This window comes from Pseudopodoces humilis, chromosome 30 (assembly GCF_049639895.1).
Source record: "Pseudopodoces humilis isolate 2021_Gansu_Grassland_sample_001 chromosome 30, ASM4963989v1, whole genome shotgun sequence".
NCBI classification, from domain to species: Eukaryota; Metazoa; Chordata; class Aves; order Passeriformes; family Paridae; genus Pseudopodoces; species Pseudopodoces humilis.
In genome coordinates this window covers 2,086,828-2,113,958 of record NC_142229.1, presented here as the reverse complement: position 1 = coordinate 2,113,958, position 27,131 = coordinate 2,086,828, and the positions used below count along the sequence as shown (strand labels likewise).

Genomic DNA, 27,131 nt, shown 5'->3' with positions numbered 1-27,131 from the left:
AATACCGGGAATACCGGGAATACTGGGAATACTGGGAATACTGGCTGGTGCCCAGCTGCTGGATGGAGACGCTTTCCTGACCTTCCCAAGCAGTTCCTACTCCTGGAAAAGCCCGGTGCGCACTCTCAGCTTTCTCAAGGAAACACCCAGGGATCCACACTGGATTTCCAGCCTCTTTCCCAAGGAAACCCGGCAGTGCTCAGGGCTCCAAGCCCAAACTGGGAAAGCTGGGAACACCCGGGATTGGGAATCACCCCCAGGAGCAATCCCAGATTGTGCTGTGCAGCTCCCAAATCCCTTTTTTCGGCCGCCCCACACCTGGCTCTGGCTCAGATCCATCCCTTCCAGGGATGGAAGGAATTCCAGGAGAAATAGGATTTATGTTCCCAGTGCCAAATCCCACATCCCCGCCATTGAACTTTCCATGCTGGGAAAGGGAATGTTCATCCCTCCCTCCCCTCTTCGTCAGCTCCAGCTCCAGCTCTGGGATCCTTCCATGCCATTTTCCACATCCCTGGAATGTCCAAGGCCTGGCTGGAGCAATCTGGGATAGTGGGAATTGTCCCATGGCAGAGGCTGGAATGAGATGATTTTAGGCTCCATCCCAACCCAAGCCAGTCTGGAATTCTGTGTTTCCACAATTTTACCATCCCCAGGCTCCCAAGATTCCCAAAATCCCTTTTTCCTTGGGCACAGCTGGATGGGAATTGACATTGCTGCTCCCAAAACATCAAAATAAATAAAAATCCCAAATAAATAAAAAATTCCGGACCCTCGCTCTTCCTGTGTCCCAAATCCCAACATTTCCAGCACTGCCAGGTTTTCTTGGGAGAAAAAATTTCCCAACCCCATCAAGGGAGGGGATGGAATTTGAAACCTGAAATTCTTGTACATAAAAATTCCCAAAATACCACCAAAAATTGGGAATGTGGCAGCTCCTTGGGAATGTCTCCCTGTTTGTTGTCTCCTGCAGGAAAAAAAAAAAAGCCAGGAATTGTTGAATTCCAACCCAAATTTTGGTATTTCTGCAGCTGAAGGATTCCCGTTTCCCCCCCCACACCGGATATCAGGATTTTTATGGAATCTTGGATTTTGGGGCTGTTTCATTTCTTGGTTTGTTCTCCTTGGTTTATTTTGGTTTGTTTTTTGTTTTTTTTTAACATTATAGACATCGTTAAAAAAAATAAATTTTCCAAGAATACATTTGGAAGTTGTGGGAATCGTAGGAATTGAAAGAAACAAACAAACAAAAAATAATTTAAAAAAAAATCAAGAAAATGAAGAGAAAAATGGGAATTAAAATCCACAGGATGGGTAGGGTTATGTATATGGGAATATCCGTATGTTATGTGTATATAGGAAATAAAGTGGAGAGGGAAAATAGGGAATTCTGACCCTGGATGGGTCAAAATCCACTCCCAACCCAAATTCCAAATCTGAAAAAAAAATAGAAAGAAGGAGAATGGAACCTCTCCCCCGGAATGATTGAAAACATCAGCACAACCTCACACGTTTCACACCGGTTTCTTTTCTCTTCCATTCGGAAACTCTCCGAGGAAAAATCCCAACCAAAATCCCCCAAAAACCAGTGGGAAGAGCTCTGGGAGTCCCCTCCAGGTGGCTCCCGATGGCACCTTCATCCTCCGGGATGTTCCCATGCAGAATCCTCGTTGTCCCTGTGGTCACCCCGGTACAAAAAATCCTGAAATTCTCCTTTCCCAAAGCTTTTCTCCAACATTTTTTCCCTCCCCGGTACCGTTGGCAGCTCCAGACCCCAATTCCAAGCCCTTTCCAAGGAGTTTTCCCAGGAGCCTCTCCGGAAAACCGACCCAGAAAAGACCAAAACCAAACAAAACTGGGAAAAATGAAAAGTAGGAAGAAAACCACCAAAGTTTCCCAGCGTGGTGAGGGCTCCTCCTGCCTCTCCGGATCTCGGCATTCCCGGGATTTGGGAGCGTTCCAGTCTCCGGCGCAAGCGCGGCACCGGTGGGCGCCGGTCCGAGCGTCCCCGTCCCACCGGCCGCTCCTTCCCGCCCCTCTATAGTCCCAAGGCCGGGATCAGGATGGGAATGAGGAGCAGGATCCGGCTCTCCCGGCGCCGGCTGCTTCCCCCCTTGGGATCCATGAAAGTCTTCTGGTCCGGCATCACGTCTGTGGTCAGCTGGGCCTGGGAAGGAGGGACAGGGATGGGATTTTAGGGAAAAGCATCCCAAAGTTGGAAAACACCTCCAGGCGGTGAAGCCGGGATGTCGTTCCCAAGCTGTTTGCTTTGGGATGGAATTCCCGGCCCCGGGATCCCCTGAGTACCTCGGAGTAGCACAGGCTCTGCTCCTTGGATTTGTTGGGCTTCAGGCCTTGTTCCTGGCAGGAGAAACGGGAATGGTTAGGGTGGGAATGTGCCCCTGGATTGGGGAGGTTTGGGGTCCCAAATTTCCCTGCAGGAATCAGATTGGAGAGGGTGATGGAGCTCAGGGAGATTTGGGAAAGGCTCATCCCATCTCCACAGGCAGCCCAGGGGCTTCAGTAGATCCCGCTTCACTCCCACTGTGGTCCTGCCTGGAATCCTGCCTGGAATCCTGCCGGGAATCCTGGGACACCCCACCAGTCCCCATCCCACTCCTCTGCACTCCTGGAATATCCCCAGCCATTCCCCAGTCCCATTTCCCTCCCATTCCTTTTCCACCCACGGAGCAAAACATCGATGCCCAAGCCCAGCGCTTGCGGATTTTCCAGATTTCCCAAAAAACCCATGGAATTCCAGCTCCCAAGCGAGGAGCAGTTGGCCTCAGGGAGTCACCTCAGCAGGTGAGGGGGGAAGGTGGGTGGGGAATCTCTCCCTCCCCATTCCAGACCCCAACCAGTGCCCAGATCCTTCCGGCCCTGGGATGAGTCGGACATTTTCCCATCCCATGGGATGCAGCCGATGTCCCACCAGTGCTCCCAGTGCTCCCAGTCTGGGGCCGCACCTGGAGGGAGGTGCAGGTGCTGATGACGCTGGTGTCGTACGCGGTGTTGCTGTCGTTGACGTCGTCCGGCAGCACCGGGCTCTTCTCCGCCTTCGGAAGCACCGTCACTGGATTGGGATTTTTGGGAGCCATGTTCACGTCGGTGCCGTTCCCAAAAGCTTGGATGGCGTTTCCTGGGAGCGGGGTGAGATTTAGGAAGGATGGGGGCGATAAAACAGGGTGAAAGGAGCAGGGCAGGGAAGCGCCTTACGGAGACAGGGATTTTCCGTGAAATCCCGCAGGAATTTCTCGCACTCCTCCTCCATATTCCCGCTGCCTTTGCAGGAGCACCAGGGCGAGATGGTGATGCTGGTGGTGCTGGCGTCCACGTAGTTGGGGGTGATGTCAAATCCTGGTGAGGAGGAGGAGGGAGCAGGAATGAAATCCCAGCGGGAAAAGCCATTCCCGATCCCGACTCCCGGCACTCACCGATGAGCCCCGCGTAGGAGCCCAGGCACGCCTGGAAGTTGTCCCCGGGACAGCTGGTCAGGGACTGGAAGGTGGCCTGGCAGTTGGTGTGGAAATCAGCCAGCCGGGATCTGGAGAGGAGGAAAAGTGGGAAAACAACGGGATTTCAGCACCGCCTCCACAGACAGAAGGAATTTTTGAACGGAATAAAAGGGCCCCATTCCCAACATCCCCACGCAGGCTGTGAAATTCCAGGGAAATTCGGGCTCTTTGGCTGGGTTGTCCGAGTGCTCCCAAGAGGAGACAGGATCCAGGGAATGGCCGTGCTCATCCGCACCTCAGATCCCAATTAAACACAGCCGGAATCTCCTCGGGAAGGGAGGGAATTGGGGTGGGTTTGAGGGGCTGTGCCATGATGGGGATGGGAGGATGGGGAAGGAGAAAGAGCTCGGGATAAAGCAGAAATTCCAGGAAAAACCAGGATTCTGCAGCTCTGCTGTGGTGCACAAGGCAAGGAGGAAACTTCCTCCCTCTCCTTCCTGGAAATAAAACTCCCTCATCTTGAGAGCGCTGTTTCCACCTTTATTTTCCTTCCTTGAGACTCGGCCCATGGAAAACTCCCCACAGAGCTGAGAGGGTCTGGCAGCTCCCATCCCACTCCCATTCCCAGGGCAGATTCTCAGCTCCTGGATGGGGATTTTCCTCACACAAATCCCTGAAAAGCTTTCCCAGGGTTTTTTTTTTGAGGGGGATGCTCCACCCTCCCTGCAGCCAAACCTCAGCTCCAGGGTGGGAATGGCAGAAATCCAAAAACCTGCTCCTTCCCCAGCCTCTCCACGGGAGAGGAATAAAACTTTCTGACAGCACTTCCCTCTCTTCCCAAATCCGAGGCGAAAGGACGTCAATTCCCCGCAGGAAGCGCGGCGAGTTCAGCACTGAGCACCAGCAAAATTTGTCACCGCTGCTCCCTGGGGCTCCGCTCCCAGCCCGGAGCATCCTCTGAGGCAAAAGTTATTCCTTCCATAATCCATGAGGATGCAGCTGGGAAATCCTTCAGGAATATCCAAGCCAAACGCCACCCTTCCCGCTGGACTTTGGGAGCTGCTGGATGGGATTCGCTGCCAGGAACAAAGGCTCAGCCTCAGCACAGCAGATTTTGGCTTTTTAAAGGCTCCGAAGAAATGAAAAATAGGGAAAGGGAAGGAGCCAAGTCCATCTTAGCGGGAACACGGAGGAATCGGTGCCAAATTGCTGCTGGCAGCTGGAGGAGGCAGGTGGGGATGGCCTGGAAAGGTTGGGAAGAGCCGGCTCTGGATGAGGGATGGGGGAGGAGGACTTTCCTAAGAGTTACCCCAAATAAAAACCTGAAAAACCCCCAAAGGAGTGGAAAAGGGATTAAAAAAATTAATTCTGGGCATTGTCCCATCCCAAACCCTCTCCAAGGGCTGGATTCCCAATTAGGGGCTTCCAAACTGCTCCTCTTGGATTCCCAGAGGAAAAGTGCCAGGAAAAGCAGCCCCAGGATCCCAAGGTTTAACAGGCCCTGCTCCCAAATCCAGGCGCTTCCCAAAGATCCCTGCAGGGCACCTGGACTTCAATATCCTGAATTTAGGAGCCTTTTTAATTCCATACTTGTATTCCCAGTGCATAAATCCCAAATTTAGGGGACTTTGTGCATTCCTACACATACACCTGGTGCAGATATCCCAAATTTAGGGGACTTTTTGTGCCTGTAAATATATTCCAGGTGCCTAAATCCCAAATTTAGGGGCTTTTTGGTACCTGCACATTTATCCCAGGTGCATAAATCCCAAATTTAGGGGATTTTTACTCCTGTCCTCCCACCCCCAGCACACATATCCCAAATTTAGGGCACTTCAAGCATCCCCTACAGGGACCACCTGCTTCCAACTCCTCTCCCATTCCCTGTTTTCCTGCGGGAATTCAGCACCACCAAAACCCCACTGGCTCTGACATCAAAATTTACCAAACACGGAGGTTTTGGTGGGGGTTTTTTTGGTGATTTTTTAAGCGCTTAATTGAGCGTTAATTACTCCCATCCCCCCGAGCCGCGGTGATAACTCAGCACGCATCCAATCCAACAGCATCCTGCTCCTGAATATTTCATGGAAAAGACGCCGGGATTCCTCCAGAGGTGGAAATTTTTTTTTTTCACGGGCAATTTACAGGGGCTGAAGGGATTTTTTTAAAAAAAAAAGCTGGGAAAAATCCGCTCTCCCTCTCCTGCCGAGCTGAGCATGTTCAGGAAGCTGTGACAACACGGAAAAAACTCGGCGAGACACAAAAATCCCGCTGGGCATCGCCCTCCCAACATTCCCGTCCTGCTGGAGAGGGATTCTTTTGAAGCCGGGAGATGCTGAGATTAAAAAAAATTCCCCTCAAACGCTCCCAGGTAAATTCAAAGAGTCCCAGGGAGCTGGAGCAGCTGAAGGAATGAGGGAAGCTGGAATAAAACCCGGCTTTTGTGGATGACCCGCTGCCAAATCGAGCAAGGAGTTCACAGGGGAGGGAGAAAAGATCAATGGATGGATTTGTTTTATCCAGGAAAAGTTGTCTGGGGAGAGGAGTCACCTGTTCTGGGCTGAGCCACGGAGGCTTTGAGGGAAAAGGAATTCTTGTCGTCATCCTGAGGCTCTCGGCCTAAATTCCAGAGGAATTTCCTCGTGGAAAAGGGGTCAGGATTTGGAAGGAGCTGCCGGGGGGGGGGGGGGGGGGGTTTGGAGTCGCCATCCCTGGAGTGTCCAGGGAGCCCCTGGAGGTGCCCAGGGAATGCCTGGAGGTGTCCAGGGAGCCCCTGGAGGTGCCCAGGGAATGCCTGGAGGTGCCCAAGGAACCCCTGGAGGTGCCCAGGGAACCCCTGGCAGTATCCAAGAAGTCCCTGGAGGTATCCAAGGAACCCCAGGGGTGCCACTCAGAGCTGGGCTGGGGACAAGGGGGGGATCCAAGGCTGGACTCTGATCCAGAGGGCTTTCCCAACCTCTGGAATGTCCATTCCTTGCTCAGGGATACGGACACAGCAGGAAAAATCCAAACCCACAACAAACCAACTGAAAAATTCCCAAAGCAGAGGAAACCCAGCGAGAGGGAAAATAATTAAGACAAGAACCCAGCACAACCTCCAAGTTACTAATTAACAATTCCCTTCTCCGTGCACGGTTCCGGCCGCCGCGTTCGGACCCTGGGCGCCTCAAAGGCGTTTTTTGGGTGGGATTTTTTTAACCCTGGAGCCCCGCGGCTCCCCGGGAAGGGGAGGACGGAGCGAGGCGTGGTTTGATTTTAATTGCGGGCCCGTTCTGTGCCATTGAGCCGCTAACTGAGCCCAACAGGAGATGGTGTTTACACAGCAAAGCCCGGCTCGAGCCAGACTCGCTGCTGTCACATGAAGTCAATACTTGGGAAGCCTCTCGAGTTAATTATTCAGCGAGGATTGATTGATTCTCGTGCTAAGAGCCTGGCAAGCCCGCAGGGAGCTGAGCCCGAGCCCAGCCGCCTCCTGGTGCTGGGGAAGCCCCGGGTGCTGCCCCTCCGCTTCCCAAATCCAGCGGATTTGGGGGTTTTCACTGATTCCCCAATCCCAAACCGGCTTTGGAGGCTCCTCCACTCCCTGTCCTGTCCAAACCCGAGCTCTCCCAGATCCCATTAAATCCAGGAGCAATTTTTCCCTGCTCCTTCTTCCTTCCCCTGCTCCTTCTTCTCCCCCAGCCACCTCCACACATGGGGGACCCTCCGGTGCTGCCTCTCCGCTTCCCAAATCCAGCAGATCTGGGGGTTTTCACTGATTCCCCGGTCCCAAACTGCATTTGGAGACTCCTCCACTCCCTGTCCTATCCTAGCCCAAGCTCTCCCGGGTCTCAGAAAATCCAGGAGAAATTTTTCCCTGCTTCTTCTCTTCTTCTTCCCCAGCTGCATGCTCATGTGAGGGACCCCCCAGTGCTGCCCCTCCACTTTCCAAATCCAGCACATTTGGGGGTTTTCTCAGATTCCCCAATCCCAAACTGTCCAGCAGATTTGGGGGTTTCCACAGATTCCCCAATCCCAAACCGGCTTTGGAGGCTCCTCCACGCGCTGTCCTCTCCGAACACGAGCTCTCCCAGCTCCCATTAAATCCAGGGGCAATTTTTCCCTGCTCCTTCTCCTTCCCCGGCAGGCGAGCGCTGGGCTCTCGTTCCAGGGAGGAATGGGAAAGTGGAGCTGCTGTTTATCCAGGGAACATCCATCGCGGCTGTTTGCGCTAAACAAAGGCCGCGTTCTGTTCCCGTGTTTGGCGTTCCGTCAATTCCCAGCCAGCCTGAATCCCGTTCCTTCCTTCCCGAGCCAAAGCTCCAGCCCAGCCCTGGCCAAAATCCTTGACAAACAAATATCCCGGGAGGGGCAGCATCCCTGGCCCCCTCAGCTAAAGCTAAACACAGCAAAAACTGGGATAAAAATCCGGGAAATGACCCAACACCCCCACTCCAACCCCGGACAAAATTCACGACTCCCAAATACCCCAGGGAGGAGGAGCATCCCTGACCCCCCCTGGATTTAAACACAGCAAAAACTGGGATAAAAACCCGGGAAATGATCCAACATCCCCACTTTGGATGCCAAGGAGCTCCAGCCAGTGGAGGCTGGGAATTTCTTCGGCACCGGCACCACTGGAGCGTGTAAGAGCAGATTATTTGTGTTCCCGACTTGCTGATGCAAGATGAAAAATCCAGCGAGCTGCAGCTGCTGAAATCAGCTCTTTTCTCCCCTTCCCTTCCCTTTCCCCTTCGCTGAGGTTTGTGCTTTGCCAAAGGTTTTTGTATTCCGGGAGCTAAAACCTGTCCCTTGCAATCAGCCGCAAAAACTCCGGGACTTTGTCAGGCTCCTGCGAGCTGGGAAAAGCTTCCTGAGCTGGGAAAAGCTGGGAAAAGCTGGGAAAAGCTTCCCGAGCTGCACAAATCACGGCTCGATTGCTCCAGGAGTCCTGGGGCAGCTCCCGCGGGATTTGTGGCCAGGTCAAGGCTGCTAGAATGGATTTATATAGAGCAAAAAACCTGGGATTTCAGCCCAGGATAAGCCAGATCCTGCACTCCAAAGGTCCTGTGCCCTTGGCAGGGTGTGAGTTCTTGAGGGGACACGAGGAGGGACATCCTGGAGTCTCTGGAAGGACAACAGGGAATGTTGTCCCCTCCTGCATCCAGAACATTCCACATCCAGAGCCATTCCCGGCAGGATGGAGCATCCCGTGGCTTCCTTGTGACCTTTGTGGCCGAGGGGACAGGGCTGGTGTCCAAGCCCAGCAGCCCCACACAGCTGGAAAACAGCACGGAGGGCCAGGAAAAGCTCTGGAAGGGCTGTTTTCCATGCTGGAATAATCGTTTTCCCTCTCCTCCAATGCCTCTGCTTCTTTTAGGGGTGGAAGTCTTGTCCTGCAGGAGCAGCAGCTGCTGGATCGACCTCCATGCAGGAAAAATCCCTCTGGAAAATCTTATCCCGGCACAGAGGGTTTTCCCTCATTAGGCTTTGAGCCAGGAGGGTTAATTAATTACCCTGGCAGGTTAATTACTCTGGCAGGAGAATTATCTCATCTCCTGTCACCTCCGGCTCTGGGAGCACTCGGGATCTGCTCCGGCTCCAGTGCTCTCGCCAGGCCCCTGTCGGATCGGGATGAGCATTGGGCTGGGATGTGGGATTGAGAAACTCATGGATAACGGGAAATGCCACGGCACAGCCTTTTCCTTCGGGATGAGGAGACACGGAGGGGTTTTGTGTCCCATCATTCCCAGCAGCCGGAGAAGAGCGGATAGGATGGGACTTTCTCCTGAAAACCCAAGGAGTGCATCCATGCCCCATCCCAAGGAAAAAAATATCCCGGAAGTTACAGCAAAACCAACACAAATAAATCCCAGATTTGGGTATTTTCCAGAGCAAGAGCCCCCATCCAGCTTCTCCCATGCTTCTCCCAAAAAAACCCCACATTTCCACCTTGGAGCAAACGCTCCCAGCAGCTGCCGCCCTTTCCCCCTTTCCCTCCTTGTGTGGGGATTTCATTCCATGCAGGAATTAAAGCTCGTGGCCTCTGCAGCCCCCCCAGCCCCGTTATCCCTCTCCAAGCGCTGATGGAGAGGAGCTGCCATTCCCGGGTATCTTTTATTCATGGACACCGGCTCCTTGGATTACTTTTTGATAAAAAGCCACATTCCCACATTTCAAACATCTCCACTCGCAGCCCGAGGAAAACCCGGAGCTCGCATTTATTTCCCTGCCGAGCGCCAGGAAACTCCATCACCTTGATGGGAGAAAGATCCCGCTGCCGGCAGGAGCCGGAGCCGTCGGGAAGCGGATCTGGCTGCCGAGGGGGGCGGGAGGGGTTGTGCCCTGTGACAAATGGGTTTCATAAGGAACTGGAGACTCGGCTCCCAGCTCTGCGCTTCCAACGGGGAATGAGCAGGAATTCGGCAGCCGGGGAAGGTTTTGGGGGATGCAGCTCCATCCCTGTTTCCTGGGATTTTCCCCGTGGATCTCCCCAAGGCATTGTCCCGGTGCCGCTTCCCAAGGAAATGCAGGGTAAAACAGAGCTGGGGGTGACACCGATGCTGGGGGGGGTGACATTGATGGGGAAGGTGACATCAATGCCAGGAGGGTGACACCAACGCCAGGGTGGTGACACCAACGCCACGGTGGTGACACCAATGCCAGGCTGGTGACACCAATGCCAGGGAGGTGACACCGACACCAGGGTGGTGACACCGACACCAGGGGGATGACACCAACTCCAGGGAGGTGACACCAACGCTGGGAGGATGACACCAATGCCAGGGAGATGACACCAATGCCAGGGAGGTGACACCAATGCCGAGAGGGTGACCCCAACACCTGACCCATGCCAGAAGAACCCCCCCGCACCCTTTACCTGCACAGGTGATCCATCCGGCAGGCACCGCGCAGGTCCAGGCAGTTGGGCTTGTCCTTGTCCTCGTAGGAGCAGGAGGGGACGATGGTCTGGCGGCGGCGCTCGGCGCACGCCGGGTCCTTGCAGGAGCAGAAGAGCAGGCGGAAGGTGAACTCGCCGGGCACGCGGTCGAAGAACTGGCGCAGAGCCTTGTGGCACTTGCGGCGGCTGCAGGGCTCGGTGGCCGACAGCTCCCGGCTGCAGGTGGAGATGTAGCCCGAGCGCAGGCGCTTGCAGTTGTCGTTGAGGTTGCAGGCCTTGGCCGCGTCCAGGCAGTGGTTGCTCTTGGAGGTGGTGGCCGGGTCCATTCCTGCCCGGGGACACCGAGGGAGACGGGTCAGGAAGGTGGGGACGGAGGGGTGGGACGTGGTGGCAAAGCTGGGGAGGTGCCCTCAAAGGTGGGAGGTGGTTTGGGATGATGGGGTTGAGGTGGGGGAAATGCTCTTGTCCCCAGGAGATGTCCTCGAGGCTGAGGAAATGTCCTTAAGGCTGGGGAGATGTCTTCGAGGCTGGGGAGATGTCCTCGAGGCTGGGGAGATGTCCTCGAGGCTGGGGAGATGGTGTCCTCAAATCTGGGGAGATGTCCTTGAGGCTGGGATGGGAAAACTGCCTTGAGCTGGGATTGGGAGATTCCCTCAAGGCTGGGGAGATTCCACCAAAACTAGGATGGGAAGAAGCCCTAAAACCTGGGATGGGAAACACTCTTGACACTGAGATGGAGAGAATTCCTCATACCTGGGGAGATGCCCTCAAAACTGGGATGGGGAAATGCCCTTGAACTGGGATGAGGAGAAACCTTCAAACCAAGGGAGATGTCCTCAGACCTGGGGAGATGCCCTCAAAAGATGCCCTCAAAACTGGGATGGGAAGAAGGCCTCAAATCTAGGAAAAATCCCTAAAACCTGGGGAGAAGCTCTAAAACCTGGGATGGGAAACACCCTTGAGCCTAGGATGGGGAGAATTCCTCAAAACCAGGGTGGGGAAATGCCCTGGACCTGGGGAAGATGTGACGGCACCAGTGCCACCCCTCTGGCATCGGTGTCACCTCCCTGCACCTCCAGCCCAGCCCGGGATTGATCCCATCCCATTCCAGGCACAATCTGTAGGATCAACACCCCCCAAGCCCTCTGGGCAGAATCCAGGCTGTGAATTTGCAATATTTCTTTCTTCTTGTCAATTCTTCAAAGAAGAATTAATTATTAATTATTAATTAATAATTATTCAGCTCCAAAAGCAGAATAATCAACCCAACTCTGCTGTGGCCCCCACAGCCCCTCCTGGGGCTCCCCAAAACTGGGACAGCTCCAGACAGGGATGAAAGGGATGAGAGGATCAATCCCGTATCCATCCCGGGAATTCCTTCCCTCAGGAGAGGACGGACGAGGCCGAGCCCCAGCCTGGAACAAACGCTGAATTTTCCTTTTTTTTTTGCTCAGGATGATGGATCACGCTCCGTGGCCCAGGTGCTGCTGCTGCAGCCACCTCATCCCTCATTCCCTCCCCTCCACAGCCCAATCCATGGATTCTCCTCCGCCGGCTCCCAGCTTCTGCTGGCTCCTAATTGGCCTAATTGCAGGGTGCTGCTAATTAGCAAATGGCAAATCCTGGGTGTCCCCCAGCCACCCTGAAGGGGACAGTGCTGGGGAGGGGGCTTTTGTTCCTTTGTCCCCAAGCTGAGAGCCATCAGCACAGCCCTGCTGGGGATACCGAGGGTCCAGGAATCCTGATGGATTCAGGGATCCCGAGGATTCAGGGATCCTGAAGGATCCAGGGATCCAAATTAAAAGGCAAAGCCCCTTCCTGGTGCCATCCCGACCTCCTGCTGCCCCTGGGGGACATTTAGAGTTTTTTGAGGCTCAGTGCCACCAGTGCCACCCCACGCTGTGACACCAGAGAGGTTCCCCTGTCCCTTCACCCAGGCTGTGCTGCCAGGAGATCCCAAATCCAGGGGGAAAAGCTGTTTGGAGACAGCCCTGGATGTGCCAAAGGCGCCGTTCCAGAGCTGCACACCCCTGGAGATGTTTGAGGGTTCACCCCTGCCCTGGCAGCCAAACCCCAAATCCGGGAGGGCGCAGGGATGGATGGTTTGGATTTTCTCCAGAGGATGGAAAGAGCTGGAGGGGAAAAAGGGGATTGAAGAGGTGGGGAAAGGAGGATTGAAGAGGTGGGGAAAAGGAGGATTTAGGTTGGGAAAAGGGGGATTTAAGAGATGGGAAAAGGAGGATTTAGGTGGGAAAAAGGGATTGAAGAGGTGGGAAAATGGGGATTAAAGAGGTGGGGAAAAGGAGGATCTTTAGGTGAGGAAAAGGAGATTTAAGAGATGGGAAAAGGGGATTTTAGAGATGGGAAAAAGGGATTTAAGAGGTGGTGATATCTGGCTCTCTTCACTTCCCCTGGTTTTGGGGATGCATTGAGCCCTCCCTGCAGCCCAGATCACCCCGGCCCCGAGCCCTGGGAATAGCGAGCAGATTTCCGGCACAAAGGCGGGATTTTGGGATCCGTGGGAAGCTCCAGCCCTTGTCTCATCCTCGGGAGCATCGCTGCTGCCCTGCCCGAGACCTGCAGGGACGCGGTTGCATTTTAATGAAGCCGCGGCTTTGGAAGCTCCGCGCTCCTGGGGAGCTCATTAATAAAGCACGAGCATGAAAATTTCATGAGCACAGAAGGAAACGGGGCCCGAGGAGCGGGGCCGGGGGCTGGGGCCACCAGCTGTCCCCTCTGAGGGTCCCCACGGCCGCCGGGGACAGCGGCAGAGGAGGAGGAGGAGGAAGCGCTGGATGCTCACCCAGAGCTTGGGTGTGGTGCCCGCAGGGAGAATTCCCAACGGGAGCTCGACAGGCTGTGATTTCCTCGGGATTCACATCCCGGGATTCTCTGCCCCCGCTGCCTGGGGCGGGTGATCCGCGCTTTTTACACGCTGGTTACGCAGGGGTTACACGGGGGTTACACGGGGGTTACACGGGGGTTAAGCACCTCTTAAATCTCCTTTTTCCCACCTAAATCCTCCTTTTCCCCACCTCTTAAATCTCCTTTTCCCCACCTCTGAAATCCCCTTTTTCCCACCTAAATCCTCCTTTTCATCACCTCTTCGGTTCCCTTTTCCCACCTAATTCCTCCTTTTCCCACCCAAAACCTCATTTTCCCCACCCAAATCCTCATTTTCCCCACCCAAATCCTCATTTTCCCCACCTAAATCCTCATTTTCCCACCTAAATCCTCCTTTTCCCCACCTAAATTCTCCTTTTCCCCACCTAAATCCTTTTTCCCCACCTAAATTCCCGTTCTTCCCGGCAGCTCCAACGTTTTCCTGACTCCAATGTAATCCCAAAAAGGAGACGGGAGAGGGGGGTGGCAGCGTCATCCCAAAAACCCGCTGGAAAATTCACCTGGAAAAGCCGGGAAAATTGATGGAGGGGCCTGAAAGGCAGCGGAGGGAGGTGCCAGCCCCGCTCCGAGCCGTCCCCAGCTGAGCTGGGGTTGTCCCCAGGTAAGCTGGGGGTGTCCCCAGGTGAGCTGGGGGTGTCCCCAGGTGAGCTGGGGGTGCTCCAGGTGAGCTGGGGTTGTCCCCAGGTGAGCTGGGGGTGCTCCAGGTGAGCTGGAGGTGCTCCAGGTGAGCTGGGGTTGTCCCCAGGTGAGCTGGGGGTGCTCCAGGTGAGCTGGGGGTGTCCCCAGGTGAGCTGGAGGTGTCCCCAGGTGAGCTGGAGGTGTCCCCAGGTGAGCTGAGGGTGTCCCCAGGTGAGCTGAGGGTGTCCCCAGGTGAGCTGAGGGTGTCCCCAGGTGACCTCGGTGTGCCCCAGGTGAGCTGAGGGTACCCCAGGGTGAGCTGGAGGTGTCCCCAGGTGAGCTAGGGTTGTCCCCAGGTGAGCTGGAGGTGTCCCCAGGTGAGCTGGAGGTGTCCCCAGGTGAGCTGGAGGTGTCCCCAGGTGAGCTCGGTGTGCCCCAGGTGAGCTGAGGGTACCCCCGGGTGAGCAGGGGCTGTCCCCAGGTGAGCTGAGGGTGTCCCCAGGTGAGCTGGGGCTGTCCCCAGGTGAGGCAGGGGTGTCCCCAGGTGTGGGGACAGCAGGATCCCCCCCCCATCCCAGCGTTGGGAAGGGTCAGGAGGAGCGAGGAGCAGCCAAGACAGCGCCCTGAGGATTTGGGAAGGGGCTGAGGGGTGACCCGGGAACGCCGTCACGGGAATGGGTGGGAAAAACAAAGTTCCCGGTGGTGGCGGAGTTTGAGTTCCCTGGAAGAGGAAACCGGGATGCTCCAAAGGGCTCAGGGATGCTCCAAGGGGATCAGGGATGTTCCAAGGGGATCAGGGATGTTCCAAGGGGATCAGGGATGTTCCAAGGGGATCAGGGATGCTCCAAAGGATTCCAAAGGGCTCAGGAATCTTCTATGGGGCACGGGGATGTTCCAAGGGGACGCTGGGATGCTCCAAGGGTTCCAAGGGATGCAGGCATGCTCCAAAGATTCCAAAAAGGCTCAGGGATGTTCCGAGGGACATTGGGATGCTCGAAAGGGACACTGGTATGTTCCAAAGGGTTCCAAGGGACACAGGGAATGCTCCAAGGATTCCAAAGGGACACAGGGATGTTCCAAGGGACACGGGAATGCTCCAAAGGGACACAGGGATGCTCCAGGGGTCTCAGCACCCCTCTCCCAGCAGAATTCCCAGAGCTGGGCTCGAGGCTGCTGCCCCAGGCAGGGAATGGGACCCCCCCAGCCCCACCCCATCCTGAGGGTCCCAAATCCTCCGGAATTCCGCGTGGAACAGGAGCAGCTGCACCCCGCTGGAGCTGGGGCTGGGGTTGTGCAACACGGATTAAGGGAATTCTGGGAATTCCAGGTTTTCCAGCAATTTTGTATAAACCCAACCTGGCAGCAGCTGGGGCCAAGAGATAAAATCCTAAATCCTGGCCTGAAACAGAAAGAATCCACCCCAAAATGCATCCAAGCCCCAAAAATTATTCTGGGGAGCCCCAGATCTGGGGAGAACGGGAGAGAAGGAGAGGCTGGAGGAGCTGGAGGAGCGAGGGATGAAGGCCGGGGAGGGAGGGGGAGGTTTTCCCTGCCTGGGAACGGCTCTGCCTCGGCAGCAGGAGATAAAACACGGCGCTTTTATTACCTGAGAAAATTGAAGCGAGTCTGAATATATCAGAGAGACGAGAGGTGACCGGCTCGTACGGGGAGGCTTCATAAAATTCCTCTCCTTCGGTGGGAGGAAAAGAAGGGGAAAAAAAAGGGAGGAAAAAGCAAATTAAAGCTGGCGGTGAATAATCTCGGGCGGCTCCAGGGACAGGCACCCCCCATCCTGCCCCGGTTCCTGGGGAGGGGAAAGCAAAATGGGTCGGGAATTAAAGGAAAAGGGGATTTGGGATTGGTTTGGGGGATTTGGGCTGCTTGGGAGGTCAGGGCTGTGTTCTGACACAGGGTTCCGGGAGCTGAGGGAACTGGGATTGGGAATTCCATGGGGATGGGCGCTGAGTTCCAGGCTGGAAGATTTGGGGTTCACACTCAAGTCTGGGTTATTTTATTGTTACAAAATTCCCTAAAACCACTTAAAACCTAAAAAAAAACCCCTAAAAACCTAAAAAAAAACCCTAAAAACCATTGTAAGTACCTAAAAACCTAAAAAAACCCCTAAAAACCTAAAAAAAACCTCTAAGAACCTAAAAAAAACCCTCTAAAAACCTAAAAATACCCCTGAAAACCTAAAAAAATCCCCTCTAAAAACAAAAAATATCCTAAAAACAAAACAAAACAAACCCTAAAAACAAAAAAAATCCCTAAAAAACTAAAAAGCCCTGACTGCAGGATGGTTTTCCACCCCATTCCTTGGGAAAATGGGAATATTTCCGTGCCCCTCACCACTGACCCCTCAGTTGGGTTTATCCCAATCCACCCCTTCCAGAAGGACCCTGATCCAGGCAGGAGAAAAATCCGCCCCTCTCCCACCTTTGATTCCAGGGTAAATCCAGCGGGTTTTGCTGGGTTTAACTCCAGGAAAGAATTGGGAAAAATCGGATTTCAGGACAAGGAGCTCTCGGGGGAGGAAAGGCTCTCCCCAAACCCCAGCAGCCACAGAAAAATCGTAAATAATGGAGATAAAAATAGAAATACACAAATAAATAATCGTTGGCTGGACTTTGAAAGCTCCAGCTTGGAGGCTGCTGGAATATCGATCCCGCTCTTCCAGGCATGCCTTCCCCAGAATCCCTGCATGGATCCCAGATGGTCCCAAATCTTCCAGAACACAAAAAATTCCACGTGGAGTGGGAAGGGCTGGATCCTGCTGGAGCCAGAACTGGGATTGTGCCTCCCCTTCCTGCCCGCCCTGGTGCTGGGGATAACGGGAATTCCGGGAATTCCAGGTTTTCCACAAAAAGGATCCCGGAGTTGTCGTTGTCCTGAGGCAGCAGCGTTTTTCCTGCAGAATTCGGGGATCACTTGGAAACCATCATGTGGGAAAGGAGAGGGGGAGCAAAGCGGAAGGGTTTGCTCCGAGCCCAGCGACATTCCCGGGAAATCTGGGAGGGAAAGATCCCGCTGGGATGTCCCCATTCCCCATGGGATCCCAGCGGTGTCACCGCTGCTCTCAGGGAGATGGAATTTGAGAATTTGGGAGTTCGTGAATTTGGGAATTCAGGAATTCGGGAATTCGGGAATTAGGAACAGCCTCAGGGTGGCTCCGGACACTCCTGATCATCACTGTAATGGGAACAGGATGCAAATCCCGCTCCGCAGCAACATTCCTGGGAAATCTGGGAGGGAAAGATCCCGCTGGGATGTCCCCATTCCCCATGGGATCCCAGTGGTGTCACCGCTGCTCTCAGGGAGATGGAATTTGGGAATTTGGGAATTTGGGAATTTGGGAATTTGGAACAGCCTAAGGGCGGCTCTGGCTGCTCCTGATCATCACTGGGAATGGGAACAGGATCCAAATCCCACTCTGCAGCAACATTCCTGGGTAATCTGGGAGGAATCTGGGAATCTGTGGGATCCCAGCGGTGTCACTGCTGCTCTCAGGGAGATGGAATTTGGGAATTTGGGAATTTGTAACAGCCCGAGGGTGGCTCCATCCACCCCTGATCATCACCGGGAACGGGAGCAGGATCCAAATCCCTCTCCAGGCCATTCCCTCTGCCCTCTCTGCCTTTCCCACTTTATCCAAGCGCGTTCAGGCGGCCCCGTGCCCTCCCCTCCATCGCGGCCATAAATAATGGAACACCCGCTTGACTCCTGCTGCTCGCCAGGGAAATTAGCGAGCGTTGGAAGGGCACCGGGCCTGCCTGGAGCTCAATTAACCCCCAGGAATGAGGCTGGAGCTTCCCAAACAGCAGGGAGAGCTCGGATGGCAGCGGGGGAACCCCGGAATTGCCGCTAAAAGGCCCAAATTTGGGTTCCCGGCGGCTTTTCCTGGTTTGTGTAAAGGATCGCAACAGAGCTTCCACCTCTCCTTAATCCCTGCCCTTTCCTCCTCCTCCAGGTACAATTCCCATCCTTGTTCCCTCATTCACTCCCGAAAAACCCTGGGAAAAGGTTGTTAATGAGGGGGAGAAAACAATTAAGGCATAATTCCCGCTCTGGGCCGGGTTTGGGGCTCGCTGCTTCCTGCGCTGACCCAGATTGGGAGGGAATTGTGCCCAGGGGAGCTCAGGTACAGCTCCCACACATCCTCTGGAACAGTTTTCCCACTCTCTGGAACAGTTTCCCACCCTCTGGAACAGGTTTCCTACATCCTCAGGCACAACCCCTTCATCCTCAGGTCCAGCTTTCCCATCCTCAGGCACACCTTGCCCATGGAATTCCAGAATTCCCAGCCTGCTTTGGGCTGGGAAGGGGCTTAAAAATCTCATCCCAACCCCCCTCCCACCTCTTGGGGCAGTGCAGGGGATTTTGGCACAACCTCAGGTGGATTTGGGGCTCCCCAGTGCTGAGTCTGAGGTGCCCATCTGAATTTCCTGGGGGTTTCATTGGAATTTCTTGGGGTGTTCACTGGAATTTCCTGGGATTTTCACTGGAATTTCCAGGGGTGCCCATTCCTCTTTCCTGAGGTGTTCATCTGCCCTAGCTGAGCTGCTCACCTGGGGTTTTAAATCTGAATTTCCTGGGGTTTTAATCTGAATTTCCTGGGGTTTTAATCTGAATTTCCTGGCCTGCTCACCTGCCCTGCCCGAGCTGCCAAACCACGCCTCACCCCATTTCCCCCAGCTCACCCAAACCCCTTCCCCATCCCCACCACCCCCAGGGTGCTCCCTTGGGGACCCCTCTGTCCTGGGGTGACTTTTCCCGAGCCAGCCGGGAGCGGGGCCGCTTGATTCTGATTTTTAGAGGTGCCCCGTTGGAATTTTCCTTCCAAATTTGTCCTAAACCAGGACAGGACCCCTCTCCCCATCCCCATCACCCCAAGGCTCATCCATTGGGTTCTCCCCATCCCCAATCACCCCGGAACTCTCCACTGGGGACCCCTCTCCCCATTTTCAAGCCCCTTTCCAAGGCTCTTCAGCAGGACCCCTCTCCCCATCCCCAATCACCCCAGAACTCTCCACTGAGGATCCCTCTCCCCATCACCCCAAGGCTCTCCATCAGGCTCTCCCCATCCCCATCACCCCCAGGGAGCTCCATTGGGGTCTCCCCATCCCCACCACCCCACAACTCCTCACTGGGACCACTCTCCCCTCTCCCCATCCCCAGAACTCCTCACCAGGATCCCTCTCCCACCCCCACCTCCCCAAAACTCCTCACCAGGACCCCTCTCCCACCCCCACCTCCCCAGGCTGCCCCGCCGCGCTCTGAGGTACCTTCGGTCAGCCCCAGGTGGATGCTCCAGTAGATCTGAAGGCACTGCAGCTCCTTCTTCATGCCCCTCTTGCAGCGGCAGTGGTACAGGGCGCTCTCCTGCAGCACCTCCAGGGCCGCCTGGCACTCCTTGTTGGCCAGCATGGTGTTCCTGTCGCGCCCGGCCAGGCACTGCCGCAGGGTGCGGTAGCGGGAGCTGCAGCCGGGCTCGCCCGCGCACAGCTCGTTGGCTCGCACGCAGTCCACGGGCACTCGCCAGCCCGGCGGGGCGGGCGCTGGAGGCGAGGGGGGCCCGGCCAGCGAGCGCAGGATCTCATCTGGGCCGGGGGGAGGCGAGGGAGGGACAGAGAGAGGGAGAGAGAGGGCACAGGTGAGGGAGGAAGGTGAGCGCCGTCTTTCAGGAGCAGCCTCACCTCCTGATACCTTCCTTCAGGAACATCCTCACCTCCTGGAACATCCTCACCTCCTGGAACATCCTCACCCCTTGGAACATCCTCACCTCTCTGGAACATCCTCACCTCCTGGAACATCCTCACCCTCAGGAACATCCTCACCTCTCTGGAACATCCTCACCTCCTGACACCCTCCCTCAGGAACATCCTCACCTCCTGGAACATCCTCACCCTCTGGAACATCCTGACCTCCTGGAACATCCTCACCCTCTGGAACATCCTGACCTCCTGGAACATCCTCACCCCTTGGAACATCCTCACCTCTCTGGAACATCCTCACCTCCTGACACCCTCCCTCAGGAACATCCTCACCTCCTGGAACATCCTCAGTCTCTGGAACATCCTCACTCCCCGGAACATCCTTACCCTCAGGAGCACCCTCATCTCCTGGCACCCTCCCACAGAACTCCCCCAGATAGGGCAGATGTGGACCCCGGTGAGAAAAAAATGGGCACCCCAGGAAATTCAGATGAAAACGCCACAAAATTCAGATTAAAACCCCAGGAAATTCAGATTAAAACCCCAGGAAATTCAGATTTAAAACCCCAGGTGAGCAGCTCAGCTAGGGCAGATGAACACCTCAGCAAAGGGGAATGGGCACCCCTGGAAATTCCAGTGAAAATCCCAGGAAATTCCAGTGAACACCCCAAGAAATTCCAATGAAACCCCCAGGAAATTCAGATGGGCACCTCAGACTCAGCACTGGGGAGCCCCAAATCCACCTGAGGTTGTGCCAAAATCCCCTGCACTGCCCCAAGAGGTGGGAGGGGGGTTGGGATGAGATTTTTAAGCCCCTTTCCAGCCCAAAGCAAGCTGGGAATTCTGGAATTCCATGGGCAAGGTGTGCCTGAGGATGGGAAAGCTGGACCTGAGGATGAAGGGGTTGTGTCTGTGCCTGGAGGTGGCTGAGATTATTCACCACAGGTTTTAATTTGCTTTTTTCCTTCCTTTTTTCTCTCTTTCCCTCTACCATAGGAGAGGAATTCTGCCAAGGATCCCGCCCCGGCATCCCACTGGTGTCACCTGAGGTCAGCCCAGCCTGGCTAAACCCGGCCTGGGAATCTTGGAATTGTCTGGGTTGGAAGGGATTTTAAAGATGGAGCTGAAAGCCTGGGAATGCCACGGAATCTCAGGACAGTTGGGCTTGGAAAGGGTTTTAGAGGTCAAACTGGAAGAGCCTGGGAATGCCACGGAATCTTGGAATGGTTGGGCTTGGGATGGGTTTTAAATGTTGAGCTGGAAAAGCCTGGGAGTGCCAGGGAATCATGGAATTGTCTGGGTTGGAAGGGCTTTTAAAGGTCGAACTGAAAGAGGAGAAATTGAGGTTGCAGAAATTGAAGGAATTCCTCTCTGGGAAGGCGGGGAGGGGCTGGGATGGAATTCCCAGTGGAGCTGTGGCTGCCTCATTCCTGGAAATGCCCGAGGCCACCTTGGAGAAACCTGGGCTGGTGGAAGGTGTCCTTGCCCATGGAGCGAGATCCGACAACCATGGGACGCTTTGGGTGGGAAGAGACCTTAAAACCACCACGGGCAGGGACACCTTCCCTATCCCAGGCTGCTCCAAGCCTTGTCCAGCCTGGCCTGGAGCACTTCCAGGGATGCCACTGGCTCCTCCGGCAGCTGAGATTCCCAGGTGTGGGCTGGGAAGGAGCGGGGTTAACCCCACACCTCCGCTCCGGGATCTCGCGCTCCATATTCCATCCAAACAAATCAATAACCCGGCGCGTTCCCGGCGCTCTCCGGAGTCACGGGAAGCAGCGAGTCCATCCCAATTCCCTGCACACGCCGCTCTTCGGCTTGGATTTGGCTGCTCATCGTTTTCAGCCCCGTCACGGGGTTTTTAGGGCGTCTGACTCATGGCTTTTGGAGCGCTCGGCCTCGCCAGGGCCGCTGGGCAGCTGCGGCTCGGAACAGGCTCTTCCCTCCGGGATGGCACCGGGCCAGCCCCGTCCCCTCCTGCCCCCCGCATTCCCACAGCTCTCCCACCATTCCCATCATTTCCGTGTTAGTTTTTCCTCCTGGAAATAGATTTCTGCTAAATCCAGGACCAAGCCTGGCTTGTCGCCTCTCGGGGGAATTGGGGACAGGCAGCGCCTGGGCAGGAGCCGCTGTCACTCCTGGCCCCCCTCCTCCACCCTCCAGCTTCCAGGGAAAGCCCTGGAGCAGCAAAAATGGGAATGACAAGACCCGGAGGGGACCCTGGAGGGGGTGATGGGGAGGGGACCCCGCTCTGTGCCCGCCCTGGTGCCCCCCGAGGGCGGAGGACAGGGGTGACCCCTCGGTGAGGGTCCCTGGGAGCCCCGTCCCAGTCCCCTCCCGCCTGGCACCATCCCGGCCACCGCCGGCAGCCCCTTCCCAGCCCGGGTCTGGCAGGGGGACAGTGACACCTACAGGAACGCGACAGGGGCCACCCGTGTGTCCCCCCCTGCCACTCCCGGGGCTGGGCACACGTCTCTTCCCTGTGCCCCACGGGAGCGGGTGGCACTGGGGCTGGTGGCACTGGGGCAGGTGGCACTGGGGCCCCGCTGTGCCCCACAGGAGTGGGTGGCACTGGGGCTGGTGGCACTGGGGCAGGTGGCACTGGGGCTGTCCCTCCCTGTGCCCCACAGGAGCAGGTGGCACTGGGGCAGGTGGCACTGGGGCAGGTGGCACTGGGGCTGTCCCTCCCTGTGCCCCACAGGAGCAGGTGGCACTGGGGCAGGTGGCACTGGGGCAGGTGGCACTGGGGCAGGTGGCACTGGGGCTGTCCCTCCCTGTGCCCCACAGGAGCAGGTGGCCGTGGCCAGCTCTGCCCACCTCGGCTGCCAGGGGAGCTTTGAGGAGGGACAGGGCTCAGGTGGGGACACCTCTGCTGGCTGCGGTCACTGCGCGGAGCAGATCCCAGAGATCCCAGAGATTCCAGAGATCTCAGAGATCCCAGCGATCCCAGAGATTTCAGAGATCCCGGCAATCCCGGTGTTCAGCCGATGTCCCCAAACAAACCCCGCTGGGTTCCGAGAGGTCTGGAGAGCGTCCAGGAGCCCCCACATCCACGTTAGATCCAGTCCGGAGCAGCAGATTCCCCTCGGGAAGGCCAGGCCTGGCCCGCCAGGATTATATTCCACACAGGAGGCAGGCGGGATCCATGGCAGGATCCGGGATCCATGGAAGGACATTCCCGGCACACCGGAGGAGACACAGGCACTCCCAAAGGCTGATCCCGGGGGCGGGAACGCCGGAGCCTCGGCACACCATGGATGGTGCTTTGGGATGAGCCTTTGGAACTCTGCGCCTTCACAGGCCGGGAAATCCCATCCCGAGGCATCCAGCTGGGAAAACCCGATCCTGACACAGCTGTGGCCACAGGGAAACCGCTCCAGGGCCTTGGAGACATTCCAGAGTGATCCACCGGGCACAGAGAGCTGTCCCAGAGTGATCCACTGAGCATGGAGAGCTATCCCAGAGATCCACTGAGCATGGAGAGCTATCCCAGAGATCCACTGAGCATGGAGAGCTATCCCAGAGATCCACTGAGCATGGAGAGCTATCCCAGAGTGATCCACTGAGCATGGAGAGCTATCCCAGAGTGATCCACTGAGCATGGAGAGCTATCCCAGAGTGATCCACTGAGCATGGAGAGCTATCCCAGAGTGATCCACTGAGCATGGAGAGCTATCCCAGAGTGATCCTGCAGGCATGGAGAGCTATCCCAGAGATCCACTGAGCATGGAGAGCTATCCCAGAGTGATCCACTGAGCATGGAGAGCTATCCCAGAGTGATCCACTGAGCATGGAGAGCTATCCCAGAGTGATCCACTGGCCATGGAGAGCTATCCCAGAGTGATCCTGCAGGCATGGAGAGCTATCCCAGAGTGATCCACTGAGCATGGAGAGCTATCCCAGAGATCCACTGAGCATGGAGAGCTATCCCAGAGTGATCCACTGAGCATGGAGAGCTATCCCAGAGTGATCCACTGAGCATGGAGAGCTATCCCAGAGTGATCCACTGGCCATGGAGAGCTATCCCAGAGATCCATCTGGAACGGAGAGCTATCCCAGATCTCCTTCGGGAACAGAGAGTTATTCCAAAGCTCCACTGGTCTTGGAGAGCTATCCCAGAGATCCATCGGGCATGGAGAGCTATCCCAGAGATCCATCGGGCATGGAGAGCTATCCCAGAGATCCATCGGGCATGGAGAGTTATTCCAGAGCTCTTCCAGACATGGAGAGCTATTCCAGAGATCCACTGGCCATGCAGAGCCATTCCAGAGTGATCCACTGGGCTTGGAGAGCTATTCCAGAATTCCATGGACATGACAAGTTATTCCAGAGCTCCACGGACACAGAGCCTTTCGAGAGCTCAGCTGGGTGTGGAAATCCATCCCACAGCTCCACCAGATACAGAGATTCATCCCTCAGCTCCAGTGGGCGTGGAGAGCCATTCCAGAATTCCATGGACAGGGAGAACCATTCCAGAATTCCATGGACACAGAGAACCATTCCAGAATTCCATGGACACAGAGAACCATTCCAGAATTCCATGGACATGGAGAACCATTCCAGATCTCCAGTGGACACGGAGAACCATTCCAGAGCTCCACCCGGTGTGAAAAGCCATTCCAGAGCTCCAGCAGACACGGAGAACCATTCCAGAGCTCCCCCACATTCCATCCTCTCCCAGCTCCAGCCGTGCTTGCCCCAAGCCAGCTCCCAGCTCCACACTTCTCCAGAAATCCCAATTCTCTTCCCAAAACTCCCCTCCTCTGGCCGCATTCCTGTCTCCACAGGCACAGACACATCCTTGCCCTGATGCCCGAGGACTACCTGGAATATCCTTGTGTGTCCTCAGCAGCACATCCCGGTGCCAGGACTGGGAATGCCACGGTAAATCCACCCTCTGGAAGCAGCAGGGATGGGCTGTGTGGCCCCAATCCCGGGCTTTTGCCGTTTTTTCCACCTTTCTCCCACAGTTTTGCAGGGAACAGGGTCTGGGAGCATCCGGCACTATCAGGGGCAGATCCTGGAGCCGGGCACATCCCGCTGGAGCAGGAAGGGCAGGCACAGCCCTTTGTCGTGGGGCCCCCAAATCCCGCAGGAATCAGCCCGGGCTGGGGGATTTTCCCGGAGCCCCCTGCTCCTCCTGCTCTGCATTCCCGGCGAGGCTCCAGAGGGGAGTTTGGATGGAGGGGGAAACTGAGGAGGGGCATTTTCTATCCCCAAAAATCCCCTCCCGGCAGAGCCGCCCTCCCCGAGCTCCCCACGCTGAAACATCTGCAGAGAATTCCCGACTAATCCTCGGCAGGCTCGGGGTGCCGGAGCACGATGAGGATTTGCAGGAGGCTGCACAAGGCCATGGCCCCTTTTCCTGCCTCTCCCACAGCTTCTCCCGGCTCCAGCCGCCTCTTCCCGAGCTCTAATCCATGTTCTCCTGCTCTGCTTCTGCCGGAGACCTTTGGACACCCAAAGGCAGCTTCAGAGGGAATTATTTCTCCTGGCGAGGATTGCTCCGGAACACGCAGCTCCCCAGCCAGGAGCAAAGGGATTTTCTGGCTTCCCAGGAATGATCCCAGATGGGAAGAGCTGGATGTTCCCTGCTCCAGGATCCTCACCTCGAGGCCACACCATGGAAAGTGCCGTGGTCACCTCATCCCTAAACCTGGGGGTGCAGGGTCCCTGCTCGGGGTCCAGCTCCTCATGGTCTCCCTGCGACCACAGAGCCAGGGGGACACCCGGGAATGGTGTGGGGGACACCCGGGAATGAGGGTGTGGAGGGACACCGTGTCCTGCTCCGATGCCAGCCCCACTGTGAAAGTGGGTGGGCCCCAGTTTGGATGCCTGAGGTGGGGTGACCCTGTCCCTGCACCCCAAATCTCTCCATGAGCCATCCAGCTGTGCCTGGACACGCGTCCAGATGCCCAGCTGTGCCCCCAGCCAGGCTGAAGCACCTTTTCCCCCACTCTGTCCCCACTCGTGTCCCCACCCCGCCCCACGAGCACCCCTTTCCCACTGTCTGAGGGCACCGCCCGAGCCCCCCGACCCCGGCACCCCCCGGGCAGGGGCTCCCCCCACCCAGAGCTCGACCCCCGCCTGCTCAGCTCTCTGTCCTCCCCTCCCCAAAGCTTTGGGGCGCACGCAACCCCCGGGCACCCCCTCGAGGGTACCCCCACCCCTCCGGGTGCCCCCTCCCCGTTTCGGGTGGAGCCGGGAGCAGGGCAGAGCCCGTGCCCCCCCATTCCAGCCGGGAGCAGAGCACCCCCAGCCCCGCGTCCCTCTGGAACGAGGCCGTGCCAAGCTCCGAGCCTTCCCCGGCGGCCTCGTGTCCCTGTCCCCGTCCCTGGTGCCCGTCCCTGGTGCCTCGTGTCCCTGTCCCTGGTCCCTGTCCCTGTCCCTGGTGCCCGAGCCAGGCCGGCTCCGCAAAGTTCTCCGGGCGCTGCAGCGAGCTGGGATAGCTTCCCAGGCAGCCGCGGGATGCGGGAGCCGGGAATGGCACCGGGAGCGCGACACGCCCGATCCGCGGAGGGCAGAGCCCGAGCATTGCCCATTTCCTCTCCTTTTCACCCCAAAGGCAGCGCGGGCTGCGGGCGCTCCCCTTTCCATCGTCTCCTTCCAGAGGAGACTGCCCCGGGAATTGGGAGCGTTCTCCCGGCACAAAGCTCCTCCTAGCCGAGCCGCCCGCGGCTCCGGCGCGATCCGGGCGCGATTCCCCAGCGCAGGCACCCGAGCCACGAGCTCAACTTTCCCAGCCGAGTCTCCACGCCGCGTTCCCAACCTCTGGAATGGCGCGGAGGGGTGGGGGGGAGCAGCCAGGATGGAGGGCAGCGGGAGACACGGGGGAGAAGCGGGGAGATCTCCCCCGAAACGCCGATCCGTGCCGGTTTACCGAGGGGAGAAGGGAAGGGAGACGGGCAGGGCTCGGCTCCTGGGCGATCCGGCCCCGAGGGGGGCGGCTGGGCTTGTGTCCCCCGTGTCCCCCGTGTCCCCCGTGTCCCCCTCCCCATTTCAAGTTGCCGGGGAATAGGAAATGAAGTTAAAACCCTCTCCGTGCCCCTCTGGTGCCGCAGCGCCCGTGCCAGCTCGGAGGGGCTCGCTCGCTGGCTCAGCCCCTCGCCCCGGGGGGGACGCGCCACCTCGGCCAGGCGACAGCCGCCACCCCCCTCCGGCACCCCCGCCGGGGCCACTCACCTACGAAGAGGACGATGCAGAAAGCGTTTGCCAAGATCATGGTAGGAAATCCACGCGCTCCTCCACGTGTGCAAAAAAAATTAAAAATGTTAAAAATCGGGCAAAAAAAAAAAAAAAATAAAAATCAGAAAAAAAAAATTAAAAAGGTAGGGGGGAACAATAAAAAAAAAAATTAAAAATTAATAAATCCCAAGGCGGTCAGGTAGATCCCAAATCCGGTGGCCTGGAAGCGAAGGGAAGGGGGGTGTGCTCCGCCCGGCGCGGAGCCGGGTCCTCAGCCGCTCGCCGCCTCCCGCATCCCTGCCGGGCTCCGCTGCGCGCTCCGGGATCGGCGGCTCCGCCGGGCTCCCGCCGGCTTCTGCCGAGCTCCGGCTGCCGGGG

The 27,131-nt window shown here is 56.7% G+C and overlaps 1 protein-coding gene across 1 annotated transcript; it reads right to left on the bottom strand.

Annotated features, from left to right (window-relative positions):
* Positions 1–1,574: 1,574 nt before the first annotated feature.
* On the bottom strand, positions 1,575–26,853 carry GFRA2 (GDNF family receptor alpha 2). The gene is made up of 9 exons (XM_014259548.2): positions 26,751–26,853; positions 19,140–19,454; positions 15,464–15,547; positions 10,315–10,663; positions 3,435–3,544; positions 3,217–3,357; positions 2,967–3,139; positions 2,308–2,361; positions 1,575–2,167 (listed from the first exon to the last, which is right to left on the bottom strand). The coding sequence occupies exons 1-9, from the start codon at positions 26,788–26,790 to the stop codon at positions 2,039–2,041; spliced, it is 1,395 nt and encodes a 464-aa protein (XP_014115023.2). The 5' UTR covers positions 26,791–26,853; the 3' UTR covers positions 1,575–2,038.
* Positions 26,854–27,131: the final 278 nt, after the last annotated feature.

Excerpts from the sequence above, each read along its gene's own strand:
- GFRA2 (XM_014259548.2), bottom strand. The coding sequence starts at position 26,790 with ATGATCTTGGCAAACGCTTTCTGCATCGTCCTCTTCGTAG. Across the intron at positions 19,455-26,750 it reads CTGCATCGTCCTCTTCGTAG|ATGAGATCCTGCGCTCGCTG; the intron begins GTGAGTGGCCCC and ends CCCCCGGCCCAG. Across the intron at positions 15,548-19,139 it reads CCACCTGGGGCTGACCGAAG|GAGAGGAATTTTATGAAGCC; the intron begins GTACCTCAGAGC and ends CTCCCACCGAAG.